The sequence below is a fragment of the Tauraco erythrolophus genome, chromosome 3 (genome assembly GCF_009769465.1).
Source record: "Tauraco erythrolophus isolate bTauEry1 chromosome 3, bTauEry1.pri, whole genome shotgun sequence".
Taxonomy (NCBI): Eukaryota; Metazoa; Chordata; class Aves; order Musophagiformes; family Musophagidae; genus Tauraco; species Tauraco erythrolophus.
In genome coordinates, this window is record NC_141467.1 from 50058769 (window position 1) to 50082955 (window position 24187).

General features: G+C 42.3%; 1 protein-coding gene across 5 annotated transcripts in view; it reads left to right on the forward strand.

Annotated features, from left to right (window-relative positions):
- Positions 1–24187, forward strand: part of DLGAP1 (DLG associated protein 1) — a 143804-nt gene that overhangs the window by 112410 nt on the left and 7207 nt on the right. For all 5 annotated transcript variants that reach the window (XM_009981976.2, XM_086609217.1, XM_009981978.2 and 2 more), the window contains 3 exons: positions 2144–2517; positions 5716–5807; positions 15964–16382. In XM_009981976.2, coding sequence (XP_009980278.2) covers positions 2144–2517; positions 5716–5807; positions 15964–16382 — 885 coding nt within the window. The remainder of the gene's footprint in view (positions 1–2143; positions 2518–5715; positions 5808–15963; positions 16383–24187) is intronic.

A 24187-nucleotide genomic window follows, 5' to 3' on the forward strand; every position in this document is an offset into this window, starting at 1 on the left:
TGCTATGTAGGAAAAATGATACTTATGTGCCTTGCTGGAATATCCTGAAGGTGCTGGCATCTCCCCAGGAGTTCCACAATGACCTTGCCTAGCATATTTTAAATGGTGCAATTTATACGTCGCTGAACTGCAAAGTATCATTGCACACCAACCTCTATTCGACAAGTTTGGCATCAGCTTCCCAAAGTGTTACCTGAATATACGCGTGTGTATGTGCTTTGAATTCTTCAGGAGTGAATTTCAGTTTGCATTTCCGCCACTTAGAGAACATTCTCCACACCACGAACAACCTGGGTCATTTCTGGGATATCATGACCCAAGCAGCAGCCTCCACAATTCTCCATGAGTCCTGGAATAAATGTTGGTGCTGCAGCCAACAGCAGCTGATTTACCTGAACATGCGCAGTCGCAACAAATGCTTTTTGGCAGCATCAAAACCAATGAAAAATGGCATAGAATTCAGAATCCCTTTTGTCATCCTTTCTGTTAGTTCCAGATATTGGTCTTGTCATAAGCACTTTAAAAAACACCTTTAATCTCTATCAACTATTCACTTCCCTGGAGTTAAAATTTGACAAGTTCATTTTTAGCCATCTCTTTTCTCAAAGATGCTGTGGTTTCTGTTTGATTCTTCAGAAGTGAATCATAGTTTCAAAACCCTCACTACCTTAGTGAAACACTATTTTCCGTTAGCATTCAACATGTTTAACATGAGTTCTGACATGTTATCAAAAACTTATACTAGAGTCCTTAAAAAAAAATCTCATGTGATTTCATGCCCTGGAAACACCTTTTATGCTGTACAGCTACCAGGAGATAAGAGGCATATGTATCAGAGCTAGTCAAATTAATACCGTAATGGCTTCTGGCTCGACAAGCATGTACAGTGCAGAGAGCAGAACAGCTGTAGTAGAGTTACCTTTTATGTGGGTGGCATAGACGTCTGCCAATTAAAATGATCTGATGAATCATTTCTTGCCATATGATTACTGTTAATAAAAATTTATGTTAACATGTTTGTGTCTGAACTTTGCACAGGTTCATGCCTGCATTTATTTTCATAAAAAATAGAGAGTATCATGATTGTTTTTTGTTCTTCATGGACTTTCTTCCCTCAATTGAAATCATTCCAGGACTTCAGTAATGCAGAGCTGCCAACTGTCCCTTAAAGGAAGATGTTTTTATCTCCATGTAGTGCTTTCTGCATGTAATTCTGTATAGACAGGCCAATAGTTTTTCACCTGGGAACCTCAAGCTAAGCTTCTAAATCCATATAGCAGTACTTATGAAGAGAGCATGGCCTTCAAAATATGAAAAGAGGAGTCCTTAAAAACATTTATTGAAGCCTCTGTTGTTGCAAACATTTATACTTAAGTAGTCCCATTGACAGACAGGCTTTAGCCATTGAATTCATTACATCATCTTCCTGTGTGTAAAGCATTATTTTCCAGAACTGATACGTTATATTTATAATGAGACATTTAGGTGTGGCAAAGTGTTGTTTTAAATATGTCCTCAGCAGCTTTCAAAGCATTTCAAAGTGTCTGAGAAGTCTATGCAAATGAGATGCTTTATAGCAAGAAATACACAAGTCCAAGCATGGTGAGTGTTAACAGGCTGCTTTGGGAATCTCTCTCTGATCAGAAAAATGTAGTTTAAAATCTACATAAGCTTGGTAAATACAGTAGGACAGGGTAGAGAGACAGAAAACAATTGCAGTAAAACTGCGTGAAGTACAGTTCAGCTCGGATAAGTGGTTGGAGACTCATCATTCTTGTGAATTTTGTTCAGAAGCCATGAGTAGTACAAAAGTTTTGGTGGAAGGACTTGTTCCCATCAGGCTTAGAACAGTTAATAGAAAATATACTGGAGAAAACAATCCTAAAAAGATTAAAGAGGAAGTTGGCAAAAGATAATTTCTTTCCCTCTACTGGCAATTCTGCCACTCACATTAGTAGGAACAGAGGACACTGATAAGCGAGGTGTTTCCATGGCACTTACATTGGAGCTTTTGGGAGCTCTTTGGCTAACAGCGTCCTCCTTAGGTCTGCTCTGTCCGTGCTCACTGATGCTTTGAGATCATATTTTCATCCATTTTCCCAGCAGTGTCAATAAATCAAGAACTCTTGTATGTTTTTTCCAGTGTCGTCCTGCATTACCACCTACAAGAAGACGCCACCTCCAGTCCCACCAAGAACTACCACCAAACCGTTTATTTCCATCACGGCCCAGAGCAGCACAGAGTCTGCCCAAGATGCATATATGGATGGGCATGGACAGAGGGGTGATATCATCAGTCAGTCTGGACTTAGCAACTCCACGGAGAGCTTGGACAGTATGAAGGCGCTAACAGCTGCTATTGAAGCTGCCAATGCGCAGATCCATGGCCCTGCAAGTCAACATGTAGGGAACAATACTGCCACCGTCACCACCACCACAACCATTGCCACTGTTGCAGTAGAAGACAGAAAGAAGGACCACTTCAAGAAAAATAGATGCTTATCTATTGGAATACAGGTACTGTACAGGATATAGATTATATGCCTGCCATTGTTTTGGATTTCTACATCTGTTTTACTGCTCGTTATGCAATGTTTTGTGTATTTTTTCTTCTTTTCCTGACAGGTACGTATGTAGAAATTGCAGCAGCATAATCGTTCCGCATGGTACTAATGATGTTTTCCTAATTTATCCTAAAAACATCAGACGTGAGGATTTGTTTATGTCTCCTTGCTGCTTGTTATTCAGCTCTGTTAAATTACACACATGAGCACTAATCTATGAATCATAACACAGCGGGGGTCAGAAAGGCATGAATTAAATCATTGAAAGGGAATGTGTAAAACAATGATTTACATTACACTATCACCCAAAAAATATTTTCGTCCAGCCTCACTGAATTAATTGTCACTGCTTATTCATGCATTTCATAATGACTGGTAGCCGCTTGAATGAGGCAGCATTGTTTCTATCTCAGCCTCAAGAGCACAGGGTAAGTTCCTTCTGATTTGCCCTTGTTAAAGAAAATTACGTTTTGTTACCTCTAGTGGAATGAAACAAGAAAACTAACCCTGCCAAAGTTCACTCCTATTTACAGAAAGGAGAAGGGCAAATAAACTAGACCAATTCAATCTGCTTTCTTAATTAATCTTTCCCATACCCTCCCCCAAAAAAAAGAATGTGCATAGGACTCAAACTATCTGCTTTCAGGATTAGCTTTTGCAACAAAGTACTTGAACTTACAATCAACTGAGAATCAACGCAGGTTTTGATGGGAGATGAATCCCAAGAAAACAGAATAGCAATCCACAGCTTATGGAGGTTGTAAGCACAGAACTACATGCCTGGACAGGCTTATCTGATTAGCAAAGCCTAAGAATTTACCATGAAATCTCTGCATCAGCCTGATGAGATGAGAGGCACTGGGTAGAAGTATGCCATCCCAGGGGCAGCTCCTGGAGAAGCTGTGACTTTTCTCTTCTTCTTGGAAGGGCAATAATTACTATAGCCCGTGGGTTCGGTTCAGTGCCTTTGTTGTAGCTTTTTTCTGCTTCACAGGCATTTGTTTTGGGTATATTCTGAAAGAAGGGCTGATGTTCAGTGTTAAACACAGGAACGAGATCCAGGTGAGACAGAGGATAGAGGAAAGCTCTTCTATTACTTATTCCCATACCCAGCCAAGCATAAAGTGCCACTTTATTGTTGTGATTCCTCATTTCACTGAGCAAAGCAACAAAGACTCCTTAGCAGGCAAACGCCCTGCAAAATCATGGATAGAAAGAAATAATTTCCACATCTGCAGAAGCCAGAACAAACAACGGTAATGTGAATCGTGCCTCCTGAGACACCATTTGCCTGCTGTCTCTTCTTAAGGTAGTGTTGCTGCAAGTAACAAATGCGGCTTTTGAGAGGCACGGGAGCCTCAGTTTTCTGAGATCTGAGGAAAACAGAGCCCCAAATGTGGTGCCCAAGCCTTAGAAAATCTCTCTCTAAAACTTTGAAATTTACAGATGACCAGCATAATCATATGTGAAGGCTGCCTGTGGACAGTATGTGAGGGGCTGCCAGGGTAGTTTTTGTGTACAAACCAATGCAGATGCCTAAAGCTGGGATTACATGAAGCGAAACCTTCAGCAGTGATACATCCTTACATGATTCCTGCCCGTGCACTGTGCCACCCTCCCAGTCGTGCCCATCAATGAGATTTTTAGAGTCAGACAGGCTTCACAAATAAAAGAAAACTACTTTGCCAGTCCGCTGTCTGGTCCATTTTGCAGCATCATTGCACAAGCGGTCATGCTGGTACAGCTGAAGGGGCAGTGTGGGAGTGGAAATATTGTAAGATAGTTGTTGCTGCCAGAAATGACTTCTCTTAGAAACACCTGCCCTAAAATAGGAGGGTAGGCTGTCAGCCATCTGACTGGCAGTGTGAAGTCAGTCTCTCTCCCCTGACTGTAAAGGAAGCCTAGTTCAGGCTCAGACTGAACTCAGACCAGATGTACACCTTACTTATAGTCTGGCCCATCTCTGCAGAGCAGGGCAAGCTGTTTTAGCAAGAGGCATATTCTTGGTTTGCTTTCCCCTCTAATAAATATACCTAATGTGCACTTGTGATGAACCTCTGTGCGTGTCCTCTGCACCCCTCAGTTGCTCTTAGGACACTGCAAGCGTTTGCTGTAAATCTGTTTAGCAAACAAGCAGAGTAAAGCAAGGAAAAACTCTCCCATCAAAAGGTTGCTTCTGCCTGTCAGTTACAGGAGTTAAGGCGTAGTTATCTCCCCAAAAGCCTCAGTACCAGGAAAGTACCTCACTTCACTGAAAGGCTCTGTAACTTCCATCCCTCCTTGGGCATTTTTCCTGCATAGGCTGTTCAATGGCTCTCAACAACAAGCTTATTTACTGGCGGAACAGATGCTAACTGCAGCTGGAGATTTTGTACACTCAGGGTCAGAGTGGATCCACAGGTCCCTTTGTAACACTGCTGTGGTCCAAAAATTCTGGGTGCTGGAGACTGGTTTTCTTGTATGACTAACAATGTCATATATAGCATTGGGAATTAACAACTACACTGACTGGACCCATAAGTTTGTGATTTTGCTCAAAGGCACATCTGTGGTTAAATTTTAACTTTATACCTTTGGTATAAATCTCTTCACAGAGATGGACAGGTGGTTTAAAGTTCCTGCCTGTGCTCCTGGGGACCACCTGTCTGCATGACGAAGCAGTAAAGAAAATGCATCTGAGAGTCACATCTGCTTTATTTAAATCTTACCTGTACAGTGCTCTGATTCAGGGCACGAACATTTAAACAAGATAAACACACAATTTTTACATGAGTTCACATATGCATGTGCATACAGACTAACAGGTAAAATCAGACAAATGGTGGAGCATGGTAAGTTACAGCTGCTCAGAGATCTGCTGTGGCAAATGTGAGCATCCAGCCCCCATAAAATACTGGATAAACTCCATCTGCATTTAGTAGGCCGAATGTTCTCTTACCAGAAATGCTTTATAGATTAACAAGAATGATGAATATTCACTAATAACATCAGAGATGGGCACATCATGAATAAACTATCTGACTAGATGAAGGCACTTGCGATAAAAGCTATATATGCAGATATTTAGTAGTTAACATGCATAGAAATTGTAAGTAGCTGGGTGATATCTCTTCTAAAATATATTCTAATTAGCTTGTTAATTCTTTTTAAGGTTGATGGTGCTGACGAATCCACCAAATCAGGTGAAAATAAAGCAACCAGTAAGTTCCAGTCCATAGGAGTTCAAGTAGAAGAGGAGAAGTGGTAAGTAAAAGTTAATACTGTTTTTCTAAAGTAAACAATTATGCCACAATTAATTTTTAAGAGCCGTAGTTCCTGCACACCTGACCATACAAACCTGCTTCCTGGATGAATTGTTAGATTACCCAGCTGAAAAGCTGAGTCTTATAGATATTATAGCTCTTATTTCTCAGAGGAGATTTTTCAGGACGAGTGGGAGAACTGGAAGAAAAGTGCCACATATTTTGAAGGTCAATATACTTTTAATAAGCTCTTTTTCCCCAGAAAATCTACCTGAACAGCGGAAGGTGATGCAGTTGGAGTATTAGTCTCAGTTTGGCTGCAGTAGCATAGAGTTGATGGGGAAGTTTACCTTGTTTTTCAGCAGAATAATTTCAGGCACATGGAGCAGAGCAGTGACAGAGCCAAACTGGTTGCTTTTGCTCAGGTATCTCACCCAGACATCTCTGCATTACAACTGCTCCCTTGCAAAAAATTGTCGAGATTAAAAGGTGAGCCTGTAAAACTCGGTTCTCTCTCCAATCTCCAGTGTAACCTGAATTAGTAAACGAATATGATCCAATAAAAATTGAAAAAAGAAAAAAAGAAAAATCTAGAATAGCTGTTGTCTTCAAGGGTTATGTTTCTTTTTGATGACAAATGGCAGATACATTTCAGGGCGGCATAACTGTGCAAAGCAGTACTTTCCAGACACATAAAGTTTCTGAGTGCTTGACCACAACTGCAAATCTTAATTCTCGCCCAAAACTGGACTGGGTGGCTGAGGAAAAGCTGGACTCTCCCCTTGCCCCTGAGCGTGCAGCCTGCCCAGCACTGCTCACCTGCCGTAGTCTTCGCCCATGTTTCCCAAACTGCCTGGGCACAGCGTAACTTTTGGATCCTCGAGACGTTTTGTTGGTAACTCGCCGTATCGTGTCGTCGCTTGTCAGTGAGGGGAAGAGTTGCCTTTGGAATTTCTCCAGAGAAAACCTGGGTGCACCAAACCTGAGCTGGCAAAATCAGAGCCCTCTGCCCTCCTCCGGCCCACCGTCTGCAGGAGCGAGGAGAGGAGACGTCCGTTTTCACACTCGTTTTTTTCCTACGTCTGCTAAAAACACTCAAAAATAACATTTTGTCTACACCATTTTCAATTCAACGGAATCCCCGTAAAGTAGCAGAGTATTTTCCTGTGGTTTTAAAAGGCTGGAGTGATTTCAGCAAAAGGAGATGTGATTTTGCAATGACCCTGCTAGGCTGTTACCAAGTTCCTCATTAACCTACTAAAACATCTCTTGCTGGCAGACATTTCTTTATGTGTTAGACCTTAGCCCCATTTACCCACAACTCTTCCAGCACTAGATAAATGAGCACATTAGAACAGATGCTGAAGGACCATTTCCCTTCAGCCTGAGCACAAAGGAAATAACTACCCCAAAAGACCAGCCCTCCCCCTCCTCTCAAAAAAAAAAAAAAATCCAGGAAAAACAAAGAAAGAAATGGCTGTTTGTAAATACCTTACTTCCAAAGTCCTCTTTCTATTGCAGTTTTTATTGCTCCAGAGAAAAAGGTAAGATTTGCCTGTGAGGGTCTGCCCTAAGAGAGCGATATTTCTGCATTACCTCCTGACAGCTGTGTTTGGGGAGTTCCTTGCTGATAAAGTTGAGGTTGCTGCTGTTTGGAGCAGACGGGTAAGCAGCAATCCATCATGGACTTTCAGAAGTGAACTGACTGATAAAGGACAGCCCCTAATCCTTAGAAAATGAGCGCACTCAAGACACAAAGGGCTTATCATCACAGTTTGGCACTCATATTCCTTTTTTTTTTTTTTTTAACACAGCAGACCACAATGTATTGATTATCTGTTACAGGAATAGAATTGTAAATACAGAGCATTCTTCCCTGCCCTTGCACCATAACATCTGCACAGCCTCAGAAAAGCCTTTTTGAGTTAAATCTTTGACAAATGAATGTTTTTTAAAATCTGCCAGGCTTCAGAAATATTAAATAAATAAAATAAGTAGAGAAGTATGACACAGCAAAGAGGATAAATACAGTAAATTGATCATGTTTCCGTGCCAGTTTAAGCTATTAAGTGCACTGTTATAAAACAAGAAAGCTCTTTGCTTAATGCACCAAAAGCCTACCATACAAAATTCATTTCACTCTTCGTCTTTGCTTCCTGCTCTTTCCTCCCTCTTTCTCTCACCTCATGTGACTGTCGTTCTCACACTAAGGAGTTTTACCTCCTCATGTCCTTTTAAATATTCCTGCTTCTGTGTTTGCACCAAGTAAGCAAAAGATTTTGCCTCCATTTCTTGATCTAAGTAGCTCAAAATCAGAGCATCTTTGAAGGACAGCTTGCTCTCTTCCATCTTCGGTCTCGACTCAGACCTTTCATTAGCCCTTCACTCTCTGTAACCTGGGCTTCCTGCCAAGAAAAATGACTCTGAGTTCTCTTCCTCCTCCTCCTCCTCTTGTATTACTCAAAGGGTAAATGTGCTTACCACTACCTGACCGTATTAAAACTGGATCCATCACTACTATTCATCTTACCCTCAGGTCTTTATGCTGCCTGCTCTCAATAATCTTTTTCATACCCATTTTCTAAGTGCACCTCTATGACTTCTAGCATTTATAGAGTACCTCTCTCTAGTCCTTCTCATGGAAAAAAAATGGTATGCATTCCTTTTGACAGTAACCTCATGATCTTCCTGCTGTTACTCTCTTATCCCTCACCTGATCTGCCCCATGATGCTAACAAAACCCTGACCAAAATGTTCCTCTCATTTCCTCACATGACCCACACCTTCCAGGGCAATTTGGAAACGCGTATCTAATGAAACTGATCAGGGCAATCTCAGGGCACTTCCATTTCTGTCCATTTCTGTTTGTCCTTTCTCTCTACCTGCAACTTCTTCTTGATCTCAAGGGACCACCTTCCATTCCTCACTTACAGAACATAATTGAGTTGTTGGAAGTCAACCAGTTCTATTGAACCAGAAAAGAAGTCGCCACATATTGTGCCAGGCCAATTAGCACACATCTTTATTGAGCAAAGGGCTCTAGGTCCCAGAGATCTCTAATTACTTTTAGTCCTTCTTGCATTTTACCTTGTTTGCCCCAAGATCTCCTCCCATTACATACTGACCCCCAAAATTGTCTTGCTCATTGCTCCTAGTCATACTATCAGCTGGTAATTGTACTTGGTTTACCATCACAAGAATTTATGAACACTGAAACAATGGTAGTTTCTGAAGTGAGAACACTCCATGGGAGATTAAGACCATAGATATATGGTCCTTCTCCATTTTCTCTGGCTTCTGTGGGGCCAGGGAAGGTGCCCTTACCTCTTGGTGTGGTATAAAATGTGGTTTATCACACCATACATCTAGGTGTGGCATAAAGTGAAATGATTTGAAATGGCGATGGGGTAATAAAAAAAATAAAAATAAAACCCAAAAATACTCACTGTCTCTTCAAGGATAAAAAACCTACGTCTTTGGCTTTTGTTATTATATAAAGTCATATTTTTCTCTTTTTTCATTTAGGTTTTTGGGTTTGGCCACTTACTGTCCTGACAAAAAATACTCAGGTTTTAGGGTCTTCCCTGCAAAGCAGACCAGTCCTGCACTCTGACTCAAGCTCCTTAACTCTTCAGTTTTTAGGAGAGGACCTTCAAATCTGTGTTTTGACTAAGCTGATCTGGGATGGATATTTCCTTCACTTTTGTCTGTAGCATTTTCTGGCTGTCTATTCTCCACAGTAGAGGCCGTTCCATTGTGAAGTTCTGAAGGTGGTGGGTGCCCCATCCCTGGAAACATTGAAGGTCAGGTTGGACGGGACACTGAGCAACCTGATCTAGTTGAAGATGTCCCTGCTCATTGCAGGAGCATTGGACTAGATGACCTTTAAAGGATCCTTCCAACTCAAACCATTCTATAGTTCTATGATTCTCTGATTCTAACCTGGCTGCAAGTAACTGAGCTGGTATTCAGAAGAAGAGAAGGGCAATTTCAAAAGCCAGGTTTAATAATGTTACCTGTTTAAAGCTAAGGGCCCTGACCTGGTCTTGTGAGCTACGCCTTGACGAAGTGTTTCCCCCTCTTGTTCCAGCTATTCCCCCCAGTGCTGCCCAGAAAGTGTCACAAGGCAAAGGTTAGAACAGGTTTATTTGAGGATGAGAGATCCTAGGAACACTTTGAACCTCCGTCTTCTGCAAACTCTGCCGGTGAGAGATGTGCCCAGCACAGGGTGCGTATTTGCTGAGGATGGTCTCTGTGGTGTGACCTCCTCCCTGCGCTGCTGTGCTACTCACACACGGGAAAGGATGTTATGCAAGACCACTCTTGATCATCTGCCAAAAATCTTGGGAGTCTGGGGAGGTCCCTGCTGACTGGAAGCTAGCCAGTGTTATTCCAATTTACAAGAAGGGCATGAAGGAAGACCCAGGAACCTACAGACCTGTTAGTCTAACCTTAGTTCCTGGAAAAATTAGGAGATTATACTGTGTACTACTGAAAGACATTTAAAGAATAGTGCAATCATCAGGCATAGCCAATATGGGTTTCACAAACGGAGAGTCCTATCTAACTAATCTGATATCCTTCTATGGTAAGGTCACCCACCCAATGGGTGAAGGGAAAGTGGTGGATGTAATTTTTCTAGATTTTAGTAAGGCTTTTGATACTGTGCCTTACAGCATCCTTCTGGACAAGTTGTCCAACTGTAGGATGAGCGGGTTCACGGTGCACTGGGTGAAGAACTGGCTGAACAACCAGGCTTAAAGGGTTGTAGTGAATGGGACAACATCTGGCTGGTGACCAGTCATTAGTGGTGTTCCTAAGGGCTCAATTCTAGGGCCAGTGCTGTTCAATGTATTTATCAATGGTCTGGATGCAGGAGATGAATGCACCATTAGCAAGTTTGCTGATCATACCAAACTAGGATGTGCTGTTGACTCCCTCGAGAGATAAGATGCCTTGTAGAAGGATGTGGATAGATTGGAGCATTGGGCAATGATTAATGAGACGAAATTTAACAAGTCCAAATTTTGGATTCTGCGCCTGGGATGGAGTACCATCAGGCACAGGTATAGATTAGGAGAGGAGTAGCTGGAGAGCCGCTCTGCAGAAAGGGGTCTGGGAGTGCTCAACAGGAGACAGCAGTGTGCCCTGGCAGCCCAGAGGGCAAATTGCACCCTGGGGTGCATCAAACAGTATAACCAGCTGGCCAAAAGGGAATTATCCCGCCATATTCAGTGTTGGTGAGGCCTCACCTCAGGTACTGTATGCGGTTCTGGGCCCCACAGTTTAAGAAGGATGTGAAGGTCCTTGAATATGCCCAGAGAAGGGCAACAAAGCTGGTGAAAGGGCTGGAAGAATGTCTTGTAAGGGGTGCTTAAGGACTTCGGGCTTGTCTAGTTTGGAGAAGAGGAGACTGAGGGGTGACCTCATTGCTCTCTACAGCTTCCTGAGAAGGGGAGTGGAGAGGGAGGTGCTGAGCTCTTCTCCCCGAGATCCAGTGATAGGACACAAGGGAATGGTTCAAAGCTACACCAAGGGAGCTTTAGACTGGACATTAGGAAGCGTTTCTTTACCAAGAGGGTGGTCACACACTGGAACAGGCTTCCTAGAGAGGTGGTCGGTGCCCAAAGCCTGTCAGTGTTTAGGGGGCATTTGGACAATACCCATAACATGCTTTAACTTTTGGTCAGCCCTGAATCGGTCAGGCAGTTGGGCTAGATGATCATTGTAGGTCCCTTCCAACTGAAATAGTCTATTCTAACATTGCTATAAGGGATTACAGTTTCCCTAAGACTCTTAATAATGAAAAAAGACTATGTGAATGGGAAAAGAAGTTCTCTGAGTTGAAAGGTAAACATGTTTTTCAAAAGAAGACTTAGAAGCACAGAGTGGAATGCTAACAAGTGACCCTGTTGTTGCTGTTCAAAACACATTGTGCGCTTGTTCTCCATACTGGTTTATCCAGTCTGAGGTTTCATGGCTTTCTGCACCTTAGGCCAGATATCTGCTGCAGTTCTCTGAAGCTGTAATTATTACATCTTGTGCCTGCAGGGCACAACTGATTACAAAAGGGCCAAACCTGAAAGCAGAGGAAGAAGCTAATCTCTGTTTTTTACAATTACCAGCAATTTATGAAAACTTTTTTTTTAGGTAAACCTGTGAATGTTTTGTATGTGTGGAAGCAGTGACTTAGGCATCAGCTTCAGTAGCTCTAGTGTGGTAAGGAGTTTTAACTGAGAGCAAAACAAAAAAGGCTTGTGTGGGACACAAATTGTATTTTGTAAGAGTAAAACATCCTGGAAGTGAGAAAGCTATGTCAGAGACTAAAATTGCCATCTATTAAGCAGTTTATATACATGTGCTGGAGGCAGGCAGATAGTGGGTGCCTTTCTCCATTTCCATTTCATTCAAAATACATTTCCTTGGGAGTATCCTTTTAATTTTGAACTGATGCTATATTCTATTGCCAAGTTGTTTTTCTTTTGAAGACAGATAGGTTACACAATCTAGTGCCAAGAATCTGTTGAGCAAGGCTGTAGCATACTATTATATAGATAAAACAAAGGGAAAAAAGTAGGTCATTCTATTTTATTTGTTGAGCAGAGCCTGGTTTTGGTGGTACTGGCTCATATTGAACCCAATAAGAGTACACCCTTGAAAGCTTCGAAACGCAGTGCCTCCAGCAATACATCCTCTTGACAAGTAGACCTTGATGTTTTCACATTTGGGATTTGGTGTATACTGAAAAGCCAGGGTGTTAACTGAAAATACAAATGGTCATCTGAAACAGAAGGATAGCAGACTCTAGGCACTGGGGAAAGCAGAAGGTGGCTGTGATGTGGAGGTAGGGGCATGGAGAAGAATGAGCCTGGATTAAGGCATTTGCTTTTCTTTCCAGTACCATGGAAGGTGTGGAAGAGTACACCGTGTACTACTGCTTTGCCTCTCAGTGAACCCTGACTAAAGAACTGAAAAGAAATCCCGTGTGAGCATGTACCTGTGTGGGCACACGTGGTTTTTTTTCTGTGTGTGTGTGCATGCATGCACTTCTGTGCAGATAAAGGATTTGTCAGGTTGGTGGCCAAATTAAAGCAATTAAAAAAAAAAAAATAGCATAGATTGGACCAAAAGATTTTCATTGTAACGTCAGCCTAAAGCTGAAGTCTTTCTAATCACTAATACCAGTCTAACAGCTTTTCTCTGCCAGGTGCCAGTAGCAGATACTCAGGAAAAGTATAAAGAGTATGTCTGAAAGAAAAGTATAAAGGGTATGTATAAAGCTCTACTTCTCCCAGTAGACCTTCCCAATTTGGCAGTCTGTTGTTCAGTGACTTCCTAAGCCAAATATGACATCTGTGTAATAGCTCTTCCTGGACCTGTCTCTTGTGAATTTGATCAGGTTCTCTTTGAACCTAACCTATTTTTACCTTTGGTTTTCCCAGGACCCCATGGCAATTTAATTACACATTGTGTGAAGAAATGCTTTCTTTCACTAGATGTAAATCTTTAGACTTCTAAGCCTCACAACTGGCCGCCTTCCTTCCCACAGTTCTTGCACTCTGAGAAGTGTTGAATCAGCTAGTCGGGATTACATAGGTCTCTCATATCCCTCCCTCAGCCATCTGTTTTCTAAACCAAGAAATCTCTTTCCTCCTATGGAAGCGATACCATATTCCAATGATCCTTGTCCTCCCTTTTGAACTTTTTCTGCTGTATCAGTCCGTAGCAAAATGCTTTGCTCTGCTTGTCAGAAGATAAATACTACTGAGTTGAAGTTTCTGCTGGCTCTATATTTTTTAGTTTGCTGGTGCGCATCGTGCAAAACTACGGTGGCATAACCATGACTTTTGCATCATTTAACAACACCTGTTTCAAAAGAATTGCAAGCGGCAGGCACTACATTAAAATGTTTGTATTCTAGGCCATTGTGAAAAAAATACATACAATCTATTATTAAAGTTTTCCAGGAATTGGTGTGTCTAAGAAGCTACTTGTAATTTCTTCTGCAGAGGAATTGGTGTTTTTTATTGATTGAAGAACCCTTCTCAACTTCTGTTTTGCTTTGCTTTACTCCTCTGAAAGCCTTAGATCAACAGCCACAAATTTCCTCTATCAGCAGGACCTCATACAGTCCCCCCCGAAGTCTGCTGCACTTCTCCTGAGGTATCTGGATGCATCAGGTATATAGGACATCAAATTCTCCCTCAGCATCCTTCCATCTGCTCCCTCCTCAACTGCAGACTAAATGCACTTGATGAAGATGCGCTGTCAGTTGCACTTACCTAATGGGCTATTGCTCTTCAGTGGAAGGTGGAATATAAATGAAAGGGAGTGAAATGGTGCCCAGCACCCAGCTTCACTGTCTCTGCAGCATTTTCATTGCTGCTTGAGCTCAAACTAGAAATACAACTGGTAAGGGAAAAAAAAAAAAGCCAAAATATCACAGGGAAACGAGTCCTAAAACTGGTTTCAAGAGTAAATGTGAGACTGCTAACAAATTAAGAAGCGAAGTACCAGCTGCGTGAGTCTGCAGGCATCCTGGATTAGTAAGAAGGAGCAGTGGGAATCTATCCATATTCAGTTTGAAACTATGTTCATTCTGAAGCCTAAAAATCACTAATTTAAGTAACATCTACCTTAATTACTTTATGATTCTATCTTCTTTATCTTTCATCATGGGGCAAGACATGCCTCTCTTGTATTTTTCCTGTGTTCCTCAGTGCATCAGTTTCTAGAGCTACTCCAACTCTCTGTAATTATTTGCAAGTAGATTCTCCGCTCATTCCCTCCACAATTTACTGCTTGTCATATCTGCTCTCACTACCACCCCCTGCAACAGCGTTAGGTGTCTCTTACTCCTTACCCTTCCCTCTGATCCTTCTCTATCAGCCTTTTCACCTCAGATGCCTTGGACCGCAGAATTTGGGGTGCTGTTTACGTAAAGAAAACCCACCCAAACCCAAAGCCCCAAACTTTCTCTCTCCCCTGCTTTTGCCTTTACTCTCAGGGTCTGCTCTCTGCCCTCAGAGGCTCCAACATAGGAAAATATACATGGTGAAAGGAAGCTACCTACAGAGTAGCAGCCATCATGATGAGGAGGGGAAGTGGAGAGGGAGGTGCTGAGCTCTTCTCCCTGGGATCCAGTGGTGGGACACATGGGAGTGGTTCAAAGCTTCTCCAAGGGAGGTTTAGACTAGACATTAGGAAGCATTTCTTTACCAAGAGAGTTATAAAACACTGGAACAGGCTTCCTAGAGAGGAAGGTGCCCAAAGCCTGTCAGTGTTTAAGAGGCATTTGGACAATGCCCTTAACAATGTGCTTTAAACTTTAGTCAGCCCTGAAGTGGTCAGGCGGTTGGACTAGATGATCATTGTAGGTCCCTTCCAACTGAAATATTCTGTTCTATTCTATTCTGCTCTGTTCTGTTCTATTCTATAGACAGGGACTAAGAATGCTAGCTTTGGTAAAGAAGAGAGGGCTGTTTTGAAACTGAGGGTTGGTTGGATGTGAAAAACAAACGGTCTTAACAGAGGGAATGGGTGCTAAAATTGTGAGAGGTAGCAGTGGTATTTGCAGAAGTAGTAAACTAGCAGGTACATAATTATGAGGAGTAATACTGAAGAACTAGTACAAAATACTTATCTGGGTTAAAAATACTTATCTTTATAAATTGAATGTGTAACATTACGTAGTTAGTGGACTTGGTATTACTATCTTGTCAGTCTTGTGTATGATTTTTAAATTTGGCTTATGAGTTTAAGTGTGCAACTTCAAAGGTGTGTGTTTTAAGAGTTGAAAGATAAGTCACTTCTTAAAATTTGGCCTCTCTAACTTTTCATTAATTGGTAACCTAAAATCCTGAGCTACTGACACTATTAGCTGTTTCTTGGGTTAGCCTCTGGCTTTGTTAAACCACACAACAATTAGGGGTATTTGTCTATATAAACAGTGAGCTTCCATGGAAAAAAGAGAGATGTTTGTTTGCTGGCTTGCAATAAGAAAGTAAGTTTATGTTGATCATTTCAAGAAAAAACACCTGAGTGTAGCCTGATATTGTGACTGCCAGTCTTAGGAGGAGTGGCAGAATCTTGAGTCCTTTCTTACCGAGTAACCTACAAAAAGCTTTCTAAACATTTCATGTTTGTGCTCTCCAAAGCTTTCGCAGGTTTACGCGATCTAATAGTGTAACAACAGCTGTGCAAGCAGACCTGGATTTCCATGAGAACTTTGAAATAATCGACCCTCAAGAGGACAATACGTGTTCTGGACAAATGTCAAGACAATTTTCCCGAGATGCAAGCACCTCTACCGTTAGCATACAAGGGTCAGGAAACCATTACCATGCATGTGCAGTGGATGATGACTTTGATACAGATTTTGATCCTTCAATTTTACCTCCTCCTGACCCCTGGATTGACTCTATCACTGAAGATCCTCTGGAAGCTGTTCAAAGGTCAGTGTGCCCACGAGATGGCCACTGGTTTCTGAAGCTACTTCAGGCAGAGAGAGATCGTATGGAGGGCTGGTGCCAACAGATGGAGAGAGAAGAACGGGAAAACAACTTACCTGAGGACAGTAAGTAACTGTGTACAATAATACTGCAACTACAAAAAAGTATTTAATATACGTCAAGTTTACTCCAGTGAATTCTGTATTGTGCCCTTTCTTATTTAGCTAATGAAACTGTGGTCGTCATTCTCAAAAGGACTGTATGTACCTATATAATAATCCTTATTAAAGTTGACAGGGAATGCAAATGCTCGGCACTTCTGAAACTCCAGAGGTATTAGCTTTTGGGATTGCATAGTTCAATGGATAATTAGGAGATCATGGTTAAGGATCATGTAGTATTAATATTTCTTAACTCTTCCATTTGAATCACTTTTCCTAACCTTAGAATAGAATTGAACAGATTCTAGTTCCTTTTCATTAAATTCATATTTTAGCTGCCTGTTTAGATGGTGATTGGCATCAGAGGCTTCAGATGCTTCTCCCAACTGAAAGAGATTTCAGTTGTGCTTCCAAGTTGTTCTCCCTCTCTTCTCCTCTCCAGTCTCCCTGCATCTCCCTTGCAGTTCTCATTCCTCTTTGATCTTCCCGGTAAAACAAGCTCTCCGTATTCTGTGATAAAAAAAACACATATATGCAAAATACATCTCAGTTGTCGCTGCTGCCAGAAGTATTACCCCACCTGAAAGGTAATGGGAATGTCTAGTAAGCCTTCATTAGTAAGAAGGGTTGGGAAGCTCACGACTTCATCATTCATTCTAATTAGGGAAGAACAGCTGAACATGTGGCTTCCTGTCCAGAATTTTTTCTCCCTGTAAAAATGGAAGTTTTTTCTGTTTACTTCTTTTACAAGGAACAGTACTGCTGATAGCTGTCAACTTTTGGACATAGGTAAACCTGTGAGCTTAGGAGCATTACTCCTTGTGAATGAAGCTGTTTTCAAATTCCAGTGGAGTGCTTCTAGAAAACGTTAAGGAGTATCTGCATGTAGAGAGTTCAATATCCTGTGATTAAGACACACCTAAACGTATTTTCCTGGATATAGCAAATAACACTTTTCCGACCCACAAATTAGCTCCTACCAAGGCAAAGACTACTACTTCAGCTCCAGGATTCTTTCTTCCAAATTTCTAACCCTTCCTCTCAAGAAGGGAGGTGCTAGCATTCTTTTGAGATGTGAAGGTTTTGATTTATGGAAGGAAAGGAATTAACACTGGCAAAAAATATATTTTTTGAAATTATTAGAAATGCATAAGCTGTTTCTACTGGAACTTTCCATTCAACTCTATGAAAGAAATAACCACAGAGAAGTTTGGTCTAGATCATTAAAGTTAGACGCTATTGTAAGCAACTGGAAATTGACTTCTAACAGAAAGCAAGAGATAACTTTAATGTTAAGGCATGTTAAGGTTTTCTGTTTCTACAAAATTTCTGTTATATAATAGGCTAATGATTTCTTCTGAGGGAAAAATACAGAAGGATTACCATTCAAAGCAGATCCAGATTCCCTCAGTTTTAAAGTATTTGAACCTCATTTTCAATTTACATCCTTCATACATTCAAAAATCTCTTTGAACACATATCGGAATACAAAGGTTTTCTTTTGTTAGTATGCAAGAAATAGACCCCAGGAATTATGAGATTTTAGACTGAAAAAGTGTGAGCACATAACGAATAGGAAAGACACAACATTTGTAAGTCCAAGCCACAAAGCCCACTTGTTTTCTTTTTGCCACAACAACTTAAATTGGACATAAGGAAGAAATTTTCCGCAATGAGGGTGGTGAGGCACTGGAACAGGTTGCCCAGAGAGGTTGTCGATGTCTCATCCCTGGAAGTATTCAAGATCAGATTGGACACAGCTTTGAGCAACCTGATATAGTGGAAGATGTCCCTGCCTCTGGCAGGGGCGTTGGACTAGATGATCTTTGAATGTCCATTCTGACCCAAACTACTCTATGACTCTGTGATTCTATGAACTGATAATAATGGGAAAGCAAATATTTTATTTGTGCACCAAAGTAGTTATTCACTTTGGGAAAAGAACATGAAGTGAATTTTACAAGGCTGATACATGGTATATCTGTGTATAAAATTTTCTCTCAGTGTCTTGATGACTTTGATATATGACAATTTTAAAGTGCTCTTCTTCGAGCAATCAGTGGGAGAAGTCAGTTGCAGGGGAAATAAAGGAGTGGTTAGGCTGGCTACTCCCAATGCCTCCTTACAGCGGACATGGTATATGTCCTGTAGATTATTCCTCCTCTTTGTTTTTCTGACTGGCACTTGTTGTGTTCGCTGGAAATGGGAGGAGGAAAGGGGTCAGCCATGTTTTGTGGTCACTGGTGAGGTACAGATTTTGGTGTGATGCTGTCGGCCGCTCTGGCACGTGGCAGCTGCCTCCTGCAGAGGCTGCGTGGGGCTTTCTGCTGCAGCTCAGCACGCTCCGCTCTACCTGGTGCCAAGGAAAAGCATATGGTCGGGGCCACACTGCCCGCTCAGCAGCGCCAGAAACAAAAGCCTGGCTGTTACAAACCCGACACAAAAATATGCCTTTTTCATATGTCCATAAACTCTGAAGAGAGGGAGAAAAGGAGCAGAAGAGGTGTGTTAGCTTTGGTTTTCCTAATGAAATATAACTGGAGCAGGGAACGCATCCTTTGTTTTCAACCTGACATCCCCGGCCTGCGTTTGGCCAGATAACAAAATAGCGCGAACGTGTGATGAGCGAGGTTTTCCCGATGCCGTGGCAGCTGACAGAGGGCTCGTCCCCCCGGCGCTCCGCGTAAAATGATCCGCGCTTCCTCCAGACAATGCGGCGCTTGTGCGAAACAGCTGTCTTGGGGAGACGGCTCACTGCCGTTTGACAGTAGCTTGTATGTTACATAGATACGTTGGGTATTATCTAGCTGGGAATGAATCTACCAGATGGGATTGAATGTTTCTAGCTGAGAAATGGAGTCTGCTGCTGTGTATGAAAACAAGCTGTGGTTCAGTGGCTGCACGATGAAATGCCAATAAAGAGAGAAATGTGGCTCCCTTTCCGCCATGAATTATTTATTATATAGTATATTCTGGTTTATCCGAAATAATTTTCTGATAAAACAGTGGTGTGTGTAACAGGCAGACGAATACCACTCACACTTTAAGCTAGGATACTTGATATGGTCTCCATGTACTTTGCTGTTACAGGGACGTTGGCTACAAACTCTAGGACTCTCATGAAAAAAAATAAGATGTTAGAGGTATGAGGTTAAACACCTTGTGAGAGTTGATTGATGCTTTGGATCAGGCCTCAAGTGAAATCAATTGTTTACCTTTTTTTTTCTGTTTCTCTCCTCAACCCTCTGCTCTCTCCTCCTGTCTCTCCCCTGCAAAACTTCAGATAGTCAGAGCTTCACTGTTGATGATGGTGACTTTGGGTTCAGGCCTCTGGACTAACCATTTACGCACAGAATTGGCAGCAACAGGGCTGGTTCCCCAGGCAGCCTCTGGCCTCTTTGTTTTTACAGCAGCGGTAGGCACAGGAACATACACCTGCCACCTTGGCCTGGCTTTTGCTGGATTTTTTTCTGTTATTTTTATTTCACATGGGGTTTTAACCTTTCTGGAAGAAACGGAGGGCTTCATTTTGCCCCCCTTGAGAAATGTTTCCCTTTCACACAGGTTTGTAACGTGGTTTCGATGTGAAGATAATCATCGGAAGCAAACAGTGGGCCTAATTCGCCTTCCTTTAAATCACAAGTCAGGTGTAGTGTGGGTCTAGTGGCAAGACAAGTCAGGCCAATCAAGTGAAAACTAAAATAGAAAACCAAGGTGCTGACAAGACTTGTCCTTGTAACTGTCTTGCCGGGTATATCATACTCCTCTGGGCTAGTCTGCTAACAAAGGTGCACCTCAAGTCTGTAGTCACCTCACTGCTTAGGACCAGAGTCTCTGCGGATTCGGCCAATTCTGGCAAATTATGCAATGTTTGCACACTTTCTGGTGTTTTGGTTGTTTCAAAGGAAAACTTAAAGAGTGAAGGCTAGAAGCAAGAGAAGAAAGTTAAGGAAAAGATATATCTTTCGTGATAGTTGTGCATGGCAAAAGAAAAGGAGACCCTCGAGTTGACTCAGCCACGAGCAAGGAAAACCATTTTCCAGTCCTCTGCAGGGCCTCCCCAACCTGTCCTGGTCCCTGCTGCTCGGAGCAGTGAGGCGGCCTCGTCCCGCAGTGGGCTGATGTGGCCATGCAGAGGGACGGTCCTGCTGGAATCCTCCTGGCTACGTGCCTCTGGCCATCTGCCCGACTCGTCCTCGCTCTGGTTGTCTTTTCTCCCCAGAAGGGACTTCTCTCTCTGCGAGGGTTTCTCCAAGGAACGCTAGCCCCGGGCTGGAAGCCCTGCCAGTGTCCAAAGGCTAGCGAGGGAAAAAAGAGAAATCCACAAGCAAGGAAACAATCTAGTTAGGGGGAGAACTATGAACTGTGCTTATAAAAGCCGAGTAAGTCAGAGAACACATGGGAACTGCTTTACTCCCAGTGAACAGCATTTACTCACGTAGACAGCTCTATTAATTTCAATGAGATCACTCCTGTAAGTAAATAGACTCTAAGCGAGGACTGCCCCCTCCATAGCTTGCTCCATTTGGCTGTTTTCTCCTTAACAGCTGAGCTTAAGACCTGAGCAGTAGCTTTAACTTTGAATTTCCTGGCTTTTGTCATGCTTGACATTATTTAAATGTAGGTCTGTCAGCATGAATAGGCTAAAATGCTGGTCCATCCTGGCTTGGGAATGGATTGTGACAGCTCTATGGCAAGATTGCTTCATATGCACAGGGCCCAGCCAACATCTGCAAGGCAAATGTCGGGCTGTATCCCTGTAATTTCGGCTCTTGTTCCTGCCACTTGCTCCTGGGGCAATGAGTTTTCTGCTCCCTGGCTTGCGCCCTGCCTGCCAACCAGGTGTTTGCGCACTAAGGGCACTTGATAGTCACACTCCTAAAGTGGCGCCTTTGTCACTTGTTAGACCCTGGGGCCTGTCGAAGTTGAAATGCAAAGAGATCAGTTGGTGTTTTAAGGCCGAATAACACCGCTCCTCAAAACTCCCGGGGCTTCTATGGGATGACTTTTCAAATCAATTCAGGTGGTTTTTGTTATTGTTTTCTTATATTTTGTTATCCTTGTTACATACACAGTCTTCTTCCAAGGCAGAGCAGATGACTATATAACCATTTTTCTGCTTGTGTTTGCAGTTCTTTTTTGTTGTTTCATTTCCTTTCCCATGAAGATGTGGAGGAGGGAGATACATAGAGCTCTATAATCCCAAAGGAGGTCCCATGCAGTTCTTAGAATCAATAGAAGCAAGAACCTAATGCTTGAACAGCACATAGTCTAAGTCTATATTTAAGAATGTTTTAAAAGGAGAACAGGTTGGGAGGTTAGAGACACAGAGAAATTCACTGGCATGTGTCTATCCTATTCTGCGACCCCCCCTAGTCAAGAACAATAATAGTGAGGGGACACTCCACAATAGCTGAATTATATCAAAATAGCTATACTGAAGGAGTTCTTACAGAATAGACATAACTGTCTATTTCTTAAAAGTCATCACAGGAGAGAACTGGGTTTACAAGAAAAGGAGGTCAAAGCGAGGAGCGGGGGGGGGGGAGAAAAAAAAAAAAGAAGGAAAAATTCAAACTATAAAACCAAAACACTGCAGTATACACACTTCTCCCCCTGGGGAAGGGGTGACAGCAGAGCATATGATGGATGTTAATAATGTTGCTTAATGCGTTACTGGAAGGCATTCAGATCCGACAGTGCTGAGTGTGCTGTATAACCCTGTATGGAATAGAAAGCAGACACGAATAACATTATATAGGTGTTTAAATCTGTTATGATTGCATCTTGATGGGTCGGTATGTTTTGCTGTTGCTTGGTTTTATACGTTTTGTTTGTATGCTATTAGTTGAACACATCAGTTTGAATGTTTATATGTTTTTCTCCTGTACCCCATCTCCCTTGCTGTTAAAGATTTCTCTGATTCTTTTCTGATGCATTTTGAGTATTATCTTTGCAATTGCACTTATTTTCTCGGTATTTGGCTTCAAACCTCAAAGGGTTTTCTCCTAAGAAAGTATCGTTCTATTTTAACTTTTTAGTTTTTTACTATGCCTTGGCCTTTCTGTTTGGCACCGGAGGTTTTGGCTGAGTAAGCAAAACGAGCACTCTGCCTTGAAGCACTGAAAGCGACGTGGGCTTGGAAACAAAACTTGGGCTATTGATAAGGCTTTGTGCCTTCTGTAGAGATTCTTTTCAGCCTTTTGCATGCTTTGTCTTTTTTTTTTCTCCCCTCCTAACTTCACAGAGTTGGTTGTTGACTGGTTGCACACATTAACAGACCACTTGCTTTTGAGGGGTGAGGAATCAGTGACACTTGACTAGATACAGCCCCCGCTACAGCAGAAGTGGCAACAATAGAGAACAGCATCAGCATGCATCCCACAGTCAGCTGGGATGATGGTTTTTAGGCAAACAGCCAGTCCCTAGGCAGCCAAGGACAAGGACTTCCTCCTCCCTCTGCTGAGATCTCTGAATATTAAGCTCTTCTTCCTTCAAAGGAAGGGGCACATTCCCATCCATCGCCAACAAGGTGTATTTGCATTTCTTCATACTTGGGATGTGATTTCCAACTCGGGTGGTTCAGGTTTCCAGGAAGAGCCCGCCTCCTCTTTTTTTTTTGTCCTGAGAAGTCGGGAGACCGTTTTTTCTCCCCTTCTCAAGTCTTGAGAAGCGTCAGAGTGGCCGAGCTCCAGATGAGGCAGCTGTTCCCAAATATACTCAGTGGGAAGAGTTTTCCTAACAATGGGAACCACATGAAAGCTCCGGGAGTAGCTCCTCCTACTATTGAAGAGTCCTTTCAGTTGAGTGGTTTGCATATTGGGTTGCATAAATGACTAGACACACCAAGGGGTCCATTTTCAGCACTGTGCGCATAGAATTAGACACGCAAGCCTTGCTAACAATAATGAGAGTTGTGTGCAAAACTCCCTGCGCAATATGCTGAAAATATTCTGCTTAGTGAATCTTCCAGCTCACGGCTGTTTCCTGGCAGTGCTGAGTTCAGTTCTGGGAACAAAATGAAAGTCTGGGCTCTGTGTGTGTTCACAGAGCTCTCTCCTATAGTTTCTGAAGAAAAAAAAAAAAAAAACACAAACGTGAAAAGACTCTCTCTTCCCTCCCCCTTTTTTTTTCCCCTTTGTACATCTGAAGTATAAATGAACTCTGCATCCCACTTTTCCCTCAGCAGCCTTATGGAGCAAGCTTTAAGGCTGCTGAAGGAAAGAAAAGCCATTTGCCTTGAAGGAGCGGAACACAGATTTCGTACTCCTGCGTGTCTGGTTTCAGTTCATCGTGAGTGTTTGTGCCAGTTTGCTTAGCGTGTGGCTGCACAAGTGAATCCAACGGAGACACCTTTCTCTTCTTAGCAAACATTGCGTGGTGGTGTTCTGGTCACAAGCTGCCTACGTGCACTGCAGCCAGCCACAGGACCATGAGATCCTAAAAATGTTGTCAGAAGAGGTTATAGGAAAGCTGTGTTTATTTATTTATTTATTTATTTATTTATTTGCTTATTTTTCATTGTGGCAAGTCAAAATGCTTAGCAGTATTTTCCAGTGGAGTTCTGCTAACGTTGTGTTAGGTTTTATACAAAAAGTGACCATGCCCAAGGGATGGTACAGAGCATGGCAGCTTAGAACTGGTATCTCTTATATGTTCTGCCAACAATTCACTCACCTTGCGCAGGCCACTTCATCTCTTTTTCTGCCTGTTCCTCACTTACCTGCCTCATGTATCCAGACTGTAAATTTGGCATGGAAAAGTTGCTG